The sequence below is a fragment of the Chrysochloris asiatica genome, unplaced genomic scaffold, assembly GCF_000296735.1.
Source record: "Chrysochloris asiatica unplaced genomic scaffold, ChrAsi1.0 scaffold00007, whole genome shotgun sequence".
NCBI classification, from domain to species: domain Eukaryota; kingdom Metazoa; phylum Chordata; class Mammalia; order Afrosoricida; family Chrysochloridae; genus Chrysochloris; species Chrysochloris asiatica.
Genome location: NW_006408525.1, coordinates 29,927,945 through 29,940,701, shown reverse-complemented (window position 1 = coordinate 29,940,701; position 12,757 = coordinate 29,927,945). Strand labels below are relative to the sequence as shown.

The following is a 12,757-nucleotide window of genomic DNA, read 5'->3' as shown; positions in this document are numbered from 1 at the left end:
TGCTGCAGCCCACGCCCATCCTGAGCAGCATTTGGGGGATAGGATGTGTTGAAGAGACCCTCAGAGAAGCTAGGGCCTCTGAACTGGGGACAGGTCATACCCCTGCAGTTGGCTAAGTCCTGAAGACAAGCAGAAAAATGGAAGATGGAAGAGGAAGTTTGATTTAAAGAACACCCCACCCGCCCTCTACAAGACATTCAGATTGACACCAGCCCCAAACTTTGCCTTCATTGTACTGTTCTATTTCTTCTGGCCATGGGCCTTCACACCCACAAATTCAGCCTCTTTCCCACCCCACCTCACTTCCTTCCTCCAACCCCACCATCTCCCAACAACTGCAGTCCCATCCCTGAAAGGCAGTTTCCTCTGGGGAAGGACTAGGAACCCCCCAGATGCCCTGTGCCTCAGTCTGTGCCCCTCCCCCCAACAGGGACCCGTGGGGCGGGTTATGCTGGAAGCTGAGACCGTGGAGGACAATTGGACACTCAGAATATCGCCATGGGGGATTTTCAGGTGGGTCCCCCAGCAGCTGCAGGGCTCCTACCTGGGGGCTCTGGGGAGCTGACTTAGGTTCTTACCTCCATGGGGAGGGGGGTTGAGGAGCCCTCACAGGCAGGCCCTGAAGTCCACTCCCCACAGGAGGATTATGACGAAGTGCTACCAGAAACTCTAGAGCAGAAAGAATATGAAGACCCAGGTGTCTCCATGCCCCAGATTGTGGAGCCAACAGGTGAGTATCCCTTCCCTCAGCCAAGGATGAGATGCCGGGCCCTTGGTCATAGCTCTGTAGGTTGAAGAATTTGACCTCTCCTCTTTTCCACATGCCCAACCCCAGCCCAGTTCTCCCCACAATCCTGGCTGATTGAAGGGTAAACAGAGTTTTGTTTGAAATGATCACAGGAGATGACTGGGGGAGGGGTGTGTGTTCGGGCAGGGCCCGTCCCCTGTCTCCTTGCCCCTTAATGGGTGAGAGGGCCCATCTGACAGAAGGACGTGAGATCACATGCCATCTGTGCCCATCTAATGCCAATTTCTTGGCCAGGAACTGGGCCTGTTCTAGGAACATTGTTGGGTCTGGGGGGCCAAGAGGTCTTGAGAAATAGGGAGCCTGTGTGGACCCCGAAGTCAGAAAGTTACCACCTTCCTCAGCCTGTCCAAGGGCCCCAGGCAGGGCCGTTTACTGTCAACAGACCTTAAGCACTAGCAATTAGTGTTGAAGACAAGAGGCCTCTATGGGAAATGAGGGCTAGGGGTGGAGTGGGGTGGGGTGGAGGAAATATAAGGGATTGGCCCAGCCTTGAGTCCAGAGCTCAGCAGAGGTAGTAGGAAGCTGGGCTGGCAGGACTGTTGAGGCAGGTGGGAATAAGGAAGGGAATCTTGTTCCAGAGGGTGGCAGAAGAGAAAGATGATGGTGCAGAAATAGCCATTCAAGACACTCCAATCTCCATCATCATTGAGGAGGAGCCAACCCCAGGGGTCCACTGCGATGTTCAGATAGGGAGTGACAGGGCTGGGCAGGGCCAAGAACAGGCATTGGGACCCCAGGGTGGCAGGGGTAGGGTGGATTTCCAGGGTCCTGGCCCAGGAGCAATGGGAGGCAGTGGGACATCATCCATGCCGGGGTCACTGAGACTTGTAGTGGGATTGCAAGGACCCATAAGGCTTGGGGAATTGTCTGGGGGAAAACAGCATCCCACCTCTGGTTTTCAGCCCACATCATAGACACAAAGCCAACAGCCACAGACTACAAAACTACATCGTACCCAGGCACCCACGAGGTGAGGACCCCAGCCTTCCTGTTTTCTTTCCCATGCTGCCCTTAGGAACTATCATTCTGCCAGAGGAAAGCAGGTTCAGGATGGAGGGGTGGGAAGGAGGTGGGGAGGGGCCACAAACAAGCAGAAAAGAGTAATGATCCCAGGAAGTAGGGAAAAGGATACCCCCACTGAGGAGGAAGAAGACCTGGGCCACCGCTGGTGGTCTAAGTCCCAGGCTCCCTAGTCCAGGCTAGGCTTTCTCACTGGGGTAGTACAAAATTAAAACACTGCTCTCCTCTGCCCCGGCCCCCTAGATAGGACTCTTGTCCTATCTAGCTGGTTAGAGAATTGGCTTCTCTCAGCCCCTGGCCTGACCCCCAAGGAAATTCAAGGACATGCTGAGCCACACAGCCACTCATCAAGAGACTGGCCCAATGACTCCAAAGGCCCTTTTAGCCTGAGCCACCTGAACCCAGCTTCCCTCTCCTTTCATTCCCAAATGGCCACTCCAATACTTCTTTTTGTCCAGAAGTCCTCCAAAGACCTCTAGTTGGGGAACAGAATAAGTGATGGGGTTGGCTCCCAAAGCACCCTTACACCCTGACAACTCCCTAAGCTTCCCACTTTACCCAACATTCCCAGACCAAGCTGGAGCTCCTGACTGTCTCCTCTGAGCCCAGTGTCTGCCCCTAAGTTCTCAGGGTCCTGGGTCTCCTACAAACATCTCTTATAAGCCCACCAAGTACAGGATCCGGGTTCCGCTATGCCCATGTTGGACCCTGGACCTGGTGGGCTAATTCTGTGGGGCTGCAGGTCTACGTAGAGCTGCAGGAACTGGTAATGGATGAGAAGAACCAGGAGCTGCAATGGATGGAGGCAGCTCGCTGGTTACAACTAGAGGAGAATCTGGGCAAGGACGGGGCCTGGGGCTACCCACATCTGTCTCATCTCACCTTCTGGAGCCTCCTGGAGCTGCAGAAAGCCTTTGCCAAGGGTGAGGCTACTGGGTCCTTCTGTGACTCCTGCACCTGAGACCTGGGGTGAAGGAGGGAGGGCCCAGGTCTTGTGGCCCAGCTCACTCTCCCCTGCCTTCAGGTACTGTCCTCCTGGACCTGCAAGAGACTGCCCTAGCTGGGGTGGCCAGCCAGCTGCTGGACGGGTTTATCTACAACGAGCAGATCCGGCCTCAGGACCGAGAGGAGCTGTTCCGGGTTTTGCTGCTCAAGCACAGGTAGCATCTCCACCAGGGCCTCCCTCCCCTTGTCCACCTGCCTCAAAGCTTCCCTATGCGCTGCCGATGGTCCCTCCCCTACCTAGCGGGCTACGCCTCTTTTTCCGCTATGATTTTTGCTGCTAACACCTTTCAAGAGGTGACCATGTCTCCATGGCCAGAATTGGAAGCAGAAATCCGGGAACCTAAGCCCTTCCAGGCCATGAGTCCTCAAAATGACAGACCCTCAAGATCCTTCCTTCTGTTTAGTGTTCTGGCGGCACCTAGCCATTCTAGACAGAGGCCACCACTTACATCCATCCTATGAGACAGCTCTGATTCTCCTGAGACCAGGGTCTCTCTGGTCTGGTCATTGGGAAGTCCCACTTGGTGTCTGTCCTTGATCTCTCCTGCTACAAAACTCCAAAACCCAGCCTGAATAGTTCATTCAGCCCATGTCCCCTGTGTTTTGTTTATTGAAGTCGTGCCAGAGACTTAGAGGCCCTGGGAGGTGTGAAGCCCACGGTTCTGACACGCTCTGGGTGGTCCTCACAGCCTCTGCTCCCCCAGCATCCCTCGTTGGAGATACAGCTCTTCTGTGATCAGGTGAGTCTGTGCCGGGAAGAACATGAGAATGGGCAGGGAAAAAAGAGTCCACAGTGCCTAAGTGTTTCCCTCACCATCCTCCTTTCCACAGGGAGAGGGGAGCACAGAAGGGCGATCATCATCTGGAATTCTGGAAAAGATTCCCACAGATGCGGAGGCTACCCTGGTGCTAGTGGGTAAGCAACACCAGCCCTCGCTCTGATAGCCCACGGCTTCCATCCCTCACCTGGCCCAGCAGCCCCTTCCCTCAAGTCCACCCACCCAGCACTCCAGCCTGGCCTAACCACTCTGCTCTTCTCACAGGCCGGGTTGCCTTCCTGGAGCGGCCGGTGCTGGGCTTTGTGCGGCTGCAAGAGGCCACACAGCTGGAGGCCATAGAGTTACCACGGCCTGTGCGCTTTCTTTTCGTGCTTCTGGGCCCTGAGGACCCCCACATTGATTATAACCAGCTTGGTCGGGCTGCAGCCACTCTCATGTCAGAAAGGGTGAGGAAAGGCTGGAATGGTGGGGGCCAGGGGGAAGCAGGGGCAGGAGGAGGGTGGGCTGTAGCAGGTTGTTCTCTGGACTCCACTGGTCTGGGTTACTTCCGGTTCATTAGCTTGACCCATTCAGCTCAATTCAGCTGTATCTGTCTCATCTGGCCAGCGGCAGAACTGGCTGTGAGGTCTGGTCCAGCTCCTTCTTAACTGGTTTGGTCTGGTTTACAGTAGCCTGGCCTGGTCTAGTCTGGCCCATGTCGGTTCTTCCCAGTTAGGATGGGCCGGGTCTGGCCTTGTTCCAGCTGGTCTGCTAGAATCCATCTGGTTCGTTTTAGCTCCTTCTCCACTGGAGACTGTGAATCTCCCTGAAGCTCTTGCTTAGTGGGGACAGGGGTGGGAGGGGCCAGGAAAAGCAGTTCCCAGCCAGCATAGCTGGGTAAGAAGGTTTGGGCATTGGAGGCTTGGACTCCTAGATCCTCAGCCTCCCTGAGCCTCTCCCTGCCCCCAGGTGTTCCGCACAGACGCATACCTGGCCCAGAGCCGAGGGGAGCTGGTGCAATCCCTGGAAGGCTTTCTGAACTACAGCCTGGTGTTGCCCCCCACGGACGCCCCCTCAGAGAAGGCCCTGCTCAGTCTGATACCTGTGCAAAAGGAGTTGCTACGGAGACGCTATCTGCCCAGCCCTGCCAAGCCAGACCCCAGCTTCTACAAGGATACAGGTACCTGCCCCTAACCCACCCAAGGCTTCCTGAGCCCCCAAGGACCCTCAGATAGCCCAACACAACCCTGTGAACACCTGCCTTTCCTGAGCACCCCCACTTCCCATCAAGTGTTTCCCCAGCATACTTGGCCACCCCTACCCACCAGACAATGCCCCCACCACCCCATCACCCATCCTACCATGGTTCTGTCCTCCACAGACCTGAGTGTGGACCAAGACAACCCTCTGCAGCGGACAGGCCAGCTCTTTGGGGGCCTTGTGCGGGACATCCGGCGCCGCTACCCCCGCTACCTGAGTGACATCACAGATGCCCTCAGCCCGCAAGTGCTGGCTGCTGTCATTTTCATCTACTTTGCTGCCTTGTCACCTGCCATCACCTTCGGTGGGCTCCTGGGTCAGTATCTCTGCCTGCCCCCTGCCCCTCCCCTCTCAGACCTCTGGCATCTGCCCTAGCCTTGACTTCTGTCCCCATCAGATTCCCTGGAACCCTCAATCAGCCAGCCCATGACTTGCTCTACTGGGCCCTGGAAATGACCTTGATGCCACTGTGACCTCTATCCACAGGAGAAAAGACCCGGAACCAGATGGGGGTGTCGGAGCTGCTCATCTCCACTGCTGTACAGGGCATTCTCTTTTCCCTGCTGGGTGCCCAGCCCCTGCTCGTGGTTGGCTTCTCAGGACCCCTGCTTGTATTTGAGGAAGCCTACTACTCGGTATGTCATTCCTGCCCACCCTGCCCCTATCCCTGTAACTGACCCCTGACAATACCTGTCCACATGCAGTGGTTCACACCTTCTGCCTGCCCCACAGTTCTGCATCAGCAACAACCTGGAGTACATTGTGGGCCGTGTGTGGATCGGCTTCTGGCTCGTCCTACTGGTGGTGCTGGTGGTAGCCTTTGAGGGCAGTGTCCTGGTCCGCTTTATCTCACGATACACCCAGGAGATCTTTTCCTTCCTCATCTCTCTCATCTTCATCTATGAGACCTTCTACAAGTTGTTCAAGGTGGGGGCCCATGGGCGAGAAAGCATGTGTGTACATATGTGGGAGAATGTGGATGAGATTATGTGCCTGTGGGGGTTTGTGTGGCTCTGTGTGTGTGTGACTGCCCATATGACATGTAACTGTGGGGACATATGTGTCTGAGTTGTTTGCATATCTGCCCACATGACTGTGTGACTGTGACCACATACATGTTGACATTTATTACCATAACTGCATTCTTGACATGGCTATGCATAGAGGGCACCCTCTGGGCACCTGTCCACATTTGGAGGTGTGACCATATGTTTACATGTGTGCATCTGAACATGATCATGGGAAGTGCATGGAGGGAGAAGGGTGGGGGCTCTGAAGTCTCCCCATTCTCTCACTTGCACTTTCTCACAAGAACTTCAGGACCTTCGGTGGAGCACCCTGGCTCCCTAACTCGGTGACCTCAAACTATACCTGGTAACAGAGTGGATACCATGTCTGCTCCTGATGCTGTTGGTTACTGGGTCTTCTTGTTACAGGTCTCTTAAGCCCTTTCTAGAAACTTCCTCTTCACTTATTTCCTTCCCTCCAGCCCTGTCATGTCTCTCAGGCCCTGGTTGTACATATGTACATGCACACATACACACACATTCACTGTTTCCATGGCCTACCCCATCCCTGAAAGCTGCGGAATCCCATTGCCCTTCAGTATTCATGGCAGCTGAAGACAAAGATGGATGCATGGATGGTGGATGGATGCTCCCGCTGGACAGATTTAGCAAATACTTTCCAGCTCAAATCAAGGCTAGGGAAGAACAGTGTACCTTGGTTTCCTGCCACAGATATTCCAGGAACACCCACTGCAGAAGCACTATGCCCACAACGTGACGGTGGAGCCCAAACCCCAGGCCCCCTTGCCCAACACTGCTCTCCTCTCCCTTGTGCTTATGGCTGGCACCTTCTTCTTCGCAATGATGCTACGCAAGTTCAAGAACAGCTCCTACTTCCCCGGAAAGGTCAGCTCACCATCGCCTTGCCTCCTCCACCTAATCCCAGTCCAAAGCCCCCAGATTCCTCTATGCCCTTAGTTTCTGTTCCTATTTCATGTTATTCCCATTCCTAATGTCTTGAGCTGCTCCCTTCTGATCCCAAGTTCCCCATGTCCCTTCTTACCCTTTCTCAGCACACTCAGGATGAGAATCCTGTGTGTGTGTGTGTGTGTGTGTGTGTGTGTGTGTATGGGAGGGGAGGGGTAAGGATAGACCTTGGGAAGGAATAGGGCAAGGCCAAGGGAAGAAGATAGGAAACAGGTAGATTTGAAGGCATGAGATGCTGGTGGATTGTCTTGAAAGAGTGGGGTCCCCTCGGTGAAGGTTTGCCTGGAGGAAGACATGTGGGAAGCTGGAGGTGGGTAGTAACTGGGTGCTGACCACTGGTCCCTCCATATACCCACAGCTGCGCAGAGTCATCGGTGACTTTGGGGTTCCCATCTCCATCTTGCTCATGGTCATGGTGGATTTTTTCATCGAGGACACCTACACTCAGGTGACCCCTTCCCCGATCCTTAAATCCTCCTGCTCCTCATTCCATTCCCACGCTCCAGAACAGCTTTCTTAACCTAAAGCCAACTTGAATTAGCCTTACTCCATCCCTGTCCACCCCTGAGAGCCCCATGCTCCTCCCAATGTCCACAGAACCCTTGGAATGAAAGCAAGGGGCTTGGTCAAGTACTTTACTTTACTCCTTAACCCAGGGCCTTAAGATAGAGTGCTTTGGAGCCTGTCAGATCTGCTTCCAAATAGTTGTATGATGAGGAGCAAGTTACATCCCCACTGAGATTCTGTTTCCTAATCTGTGAAATTGGGAATAAGATGTATTCAAAGTGCTTAGTGTAGTGACTGAGCACATAATAGGTGCTCAATATATGTGAATTCATAAATGCTCCCAACCTAACTGACTGATCCTCAGGACCCTGGCCCCTCCTCCCCATCTCCTCCTTTATATTCTCACCAGCTGCCCCTTCCTACAGAAACTCAAAGTGCCCAAAGGCCTGATGGTGTCCAACTCGACAGCCCGGGGCTGGGTTATCCACCCACTGGGCTTGTATTCTGATTTCCCCCTTTGGATGATGTTTGCCTCTGCCTTACCTGCCCTGCTGGTCTTCATTCTCATCTTCCTTGAGTCCCAGATCACCACGTAAGAGCCAGGGGAGTGGGTGGGCCTGGCAGAGTCTGAGACAAGGAATGGGGCCAGCTAACTCAAGGCAGGCAGAAGACAAGAGGATGGAGCACTGGGCTCTGCTGGGATAATGGAGGGCAAGGACAAGACCAGGTTTTGTGGGATCTAAAGTTTTGTATCTTGGGGCATCCTTTTTAAGAAAGAGAAGGTAAAACAAAAACTACAAAATTAGGTGCTGGACCTTGGAATGTATCTGTACAAACTTCAAAGTCAATGTTCCTGTGGAGGTTCTAGGTGATTCTGAAGATTCTCCTGCTCTTAGAGTCTGGGAATCCAAAGACAGGAAGGGAGGGAGAACAGGGAACCCAAGGGTGATGAGTACAGAGGAGAAGCTGAGGTACACAAGGACTCAGTATGGGGAGAGATGGAAGAGACAAAGGGGGTGTGGGTTGGGGAGAGATCCATTTACCCCAGACCTCCATCCTGTCTTTTCCAGGCTGATTGTCAGCAAGCCAGAGCGCAAGATGGTCAAGGGCTCTGGCTTCCACTTGGACCTGCTGCTGGTTGTGGGCATGGGTGGAGTGGCCGCTCTTTTTGGAATGCCCTGGCTCAGCGCCACCACCGTGCGTTCTGTAACCCATGCCAATGCCCTTACTGTCATGGGCAAGGCCAGCACCCCTGGAGCTGCAGCCCAGATCCAGGAGGTCAGGGAGCAGCGTATCAGTGGGCTCTTGGTCTCTGTGCTCGTGGGTGAGTGAGGGCCACACACCCAACCACTTGTGTCCAGCACCTTCCTGCCTGTCCCCCAGCCCTGCCTCTTAGGCTCCAGTGCCTCCTTCTCCTCACTCACCTTGTAGCCATATCTTCCCACACACCACCGCCCACACCTCCCCAGCATCAGTGATTCACTGGTACCCACCACACAAGGGCAGCCTGAAGGTAATGCCACAGGCCTGGGTCTGGGCATCTGAGCAGGAGATGAGGGACCAACATGACTGAAGTCTGCTCTAGACCAGATCCCAACCTCGCATTGCTGCCAACTCAGGGTCCACCTTGTCTGTGGGCCTCCGTTTCCCCATCTTCACAGTAAGGAGGTTCATTAGCTGTACCTGAAGTCTCTTCCAACTCAGCTGCTCTGTGACTGATGGAGGGGCAGTGCTCTTGACCTCATGGGGATCAGGTGGCAAAAGGACAGAAGAGTTGGTCTGAGCTCTGAAACAGTTGAGCGTCTAGCTGGGCTCAGTGTAGACAGTGCCACAGAGGAGCCAAAGTTGCTGTGAGCTGGAGGAGGGTAGGACTTGGATAAGTGAAGGGCAATGGAGACATTCTGGCTGGGGAGTAAAGTTGGTAACCCCCACTAGGTTAGGAGAGTGGACTTTGAAGTCAGGCAGGCAGGAATTTGACTGCCAGCTCTGCCACTAAAGCTGTGTAGCTTTAGGTTGTTTTACCTCTCGGAGTCTCAATGTTCTCATCTGTAAAATGGGGATAATACCAGCCCCCCTGGGTTTTGGGGGAGGTTTTTTGAGGATAAAAAGTGCCCACAGTCTGGGCTCTATGTAGTCCCTGTACTTTAATTTCCCAACCCCACACCTGGGCCTGGTCCCTGGAGGCGTCCTCTGGGCAGTCTGGAGCTGATGGATGGTTCTTGCCCCAGGCCTGTCCATCTTCATGGAGCCTATCCTGTCCCGCATTCCCCTGGCTGTGCTGTTTGGCATCTTCCTTTACATGGGAGTTACATCTCTCAGTGGCATCCAGCTCTTCGACCGCATCTTGTTCCTGTTCAAGCCATCCAAGTACCACCCAGATGTGCCCTACGTCAAGCGGGTACAGGGCCCTTCTAACTGCCGATCCAGGGAGAGGGCATCCTGGGGAGGGTAGGCAGTGACCTCAGCCTCTGTCCTCAGGTGAAGACTTGGCGCATGCACCTGTTTACGGGCATCCAGATCATCTGCCTGGTGGTGCTGTGGGTGGTGAAGATCACACCCGCCTCGCTGACCCTACCGTTTGTCCTCATCCTCACTGTGCCCCTGCGGCGCCTTCTGCTGCCATTCATCTTTAGACAACTGGAACTTCAGTGTGTGAGTAGCTGTTCACCCACCAGAGAGGGCATCTTGGGGAAGGCAGGATCTCCAGAACCAAGCCCAGGAAAGTGGCACCAGCGGGCCTGGGAAACTGAGAGGGGTGGGTCTCAGCACAGAGGAAGGCAGACAATATCACGGGAGCCTATGTCTGCGTCCTGGTCCTTCTCATTGTGGTCTCATATCTTTGGGCCTTGGTTTGCATTATCTGTAAAAAGGGGATAATGACAGGCTGTCTAGAGGGTTAAGAGGCACAGAGGGCATGCTTCATGTGACCTGTCACCAGCATTGAGTGACTAGTTCTGTGATCTGATTCATTTTGAACAGGCCTGCTCTTCCAGTAGAATTCTCCCACAATGCAACACGGGTCACCCTTGGGCTGTCCCGCCCACTCTCGGCACTAGATTCCTAGAGCTCTTCACTCTTTAAAAATCTCTCATCTACGCCAACCCCTGTGCTGTCCAGAGGTTAGGGGGACAGGACTTGTCCAAAGCTCCAAGAGAATGAGCTATCTCCTAACTCTTCTGGCCCAGCGACCTCTCACACTCTCTCCTTCCTGCCCCACCCCTCCAGCTGGATGCCGACGATGCCAAGGCAAGCTGTGTTGAAGAGGAAGGTCTGGATGAGTATGATGAGGTGCCCATGCCTGTGTGAGAGGTGGATCCAAGCCCTGGCACCCCCTCTACCAACCTGCTCCCCCCACCCCAGGAAAACAGAAGCTCATGGGCATCTCACAGACCCCCAGCCCTCTTCCTGGGACAGCAGCTGAGGTCTGGGGCTATGGGTGGGGGGAAGAAGGGGTGCCTAGGAAACATTCCACAAAGTTAAACTTGCTTTTCTGGCTGGAGATGGTCAGAGGTCCACATTAGGGCCTGCTGATATCACACTGCCATGTGGGCATACCATGTTGGAAAGCTCAGATCTGAACCCACCTCCTCATGACACAGACAAGGGCAGTAGCAAGGCCTGGGGATTCAAGTTCCACCTTGCTGTGTGATCTTGGGAAAGTACCTTGACTTCTGAAGCCACTAAATTCACTTATGTAAAATGGGTATAATGATGATAGTAGCCACGTTACAGTATGGTTATCAAGGACAAAAGCATGTGAACAGACTATTCTACATTAGTCAGCATTGTTCTTCAAGTCTGCCCAAGGTCACACAGCTCCTAAGCCACACAGACAGGACTTAACCCAGGGCTCTGACTCCCTGGCCAGAGCTCTGTCCTCTGTCCAGCACACCTTCCTGTGCTCAGAGATGGCCTTCTGACTCTCTGCTGTGCCCAAGCCCCAACTTTCTAACCCTCTGGTGGTAACCCAGCAAATAGTGCCTCATCTTCTCAGAAGGGTCAGGTGTTAGTGAGAACACAATTGGGACTGGAATTCAGGACTCCTGAGTTCCTAACCCCTCCCCATGCTCTGCAAAGGGCCTTACATTCATTCATTCATGCATTCCACAAACATTTACTGACATATAGAAGAGACCTAGAAAAGACCCTGCCCTGTAGTGGGAGGAAAGGCTGAGTCAGATCTAGATTTGGATTGGGGTGGGGAACGGATGGGAAGATAGGGGAGAGGTGGGAGATGGGCTGGGGAGGGTGTGTAATTTATTGTGGATTTTCTAAAAGCTTTCATTATACTCAGGCTTCACACACACACACACACACACACACACACACACACATACAGACTTTCCTCATAGTTAGAGAACCAATGTCCCCAACACCACCCAAACTGAATCTTGAGGCAAATTCAGATTTGACCAATGTGGTAAGAAAGAGTGGGCTCTCCATCACATAAGCAGAATCTATTTTTTTAAAAAATAAAAATATAAAAAGAGTTGAGAGATGTGGAAGCGGCAGCAATGGGAAATGGGGGAGCAGGGAAGCAAAGAGGTTGGAAGGCTTTCAGTTGCAGCCCTGAAAGAGGACTCCACCTCCCACCACTTCACTAGGTTTTGCCTCAGTTTCCTCATCTGTAAAATGGGGACATAATGGTACCTACCTTGTAGGGTTGTTGTAAGGATGAAATGAGACAATGCATGTAAAGGGCTTCGTTAGCATAGTCTGTCTAGAAGAGTTCAATAATGTTAGCTGCTGGTATTGACATTTTGATTGTGATGTCCCTATCCCCTTCTCCAACCCCTAGCTCCTTCAAAAGTGGAAGAAAAAAATAAAATCATTGCCCATTGCCCACTTTTCCCTTGATGTTTGGAGATATGTTTGGGCAATAAATGCATCTATGGTAGAGTGGCTGCCTGACTCCAATTTAGGCTCCCAGAGTCAGGGTTGGGGGTACGCAGTCTTGGCCAGACCTGTGGGCTTGGTGTGTGTGTTGTAGGCCTGGTGCGGTGCAGGGCTGCAGCAAGGGGAACACGGGTGGTGGCCCTGGGACCCTGGGACTGGGGGAGGATCAGGGCTATGGGCCCTGCAGCCCCCAGGGTGGAGAGGGTTAGAACCCAATGAATGTGTGGGAGAGTAGGGATAGAAGTATTTATGCCCTGAGTATCCTTCCTCTCAGCAATAAGCAAGATCCATGGGGCAGAGAAGAGTTCTGAGGGCACCTGTAGATCTCCACATCCCTTTGGACCAGTCAGTCTCTTACCCCAGAGTCATCCAGCTGGATAGCACCTTTGAGAGGAATCTCCAGGGAGGAAAACAAGAAGCCTAGAGAAGGAACACAGCTTGCTATAGGTTACATAAGAACAGCATCTCAGCACCAGGTTTCCACTAGCCTCACCACTCCAGTTCCCTTC

At 53.4% G+C, this 12,757-nt stretch overlaps 1 protein-coding gene across 1 annotated transcript; it reads left to right on the top strand.

Annotated features, from left to right (window-relative positions):
* The first annotated feature begins 642 nt into the window (after window positions 1–642).
* SLC4A1 (solute carrier family 4 (anion exchanger), member 1 (Diego blood group)) lies at window positions 643–10,658 on the top strand. Its single transcript, XM_006832734.1, has 18 exons — window positions 643–730; window positions 1,711–1,778; window positions 2,571–2,751; window positions 2,853–2,988; window positions 3,450–3,573; window positions 3,665–3,749; window positions 3,877–4,058; window positions 4,561–4,771; window positions 4,973–5,167; window positions 5,338–5,486; window positions 5,584–5,778; window positions 6,591–6,764; window positions 7,204–7,293; window positions 7,778–7,944; window positions 8,423–8,676; window positions 9,581–9,750; window positions 9,831–10,004; window positions 10,578–10,658. The coding sequence occupies exons 1-18, from the start codon at window positions 706–708 to the stop codon at window positions 10,656–10,658; spliced, it is 2,661 nt and encodes an 886-aa protein (XP_006832797.1). The 5' UTR covers window positions 643–705.
* The last annotated feature ends 2,099 nt before the right edge of the window (window positions 10,659–12,757 follow it).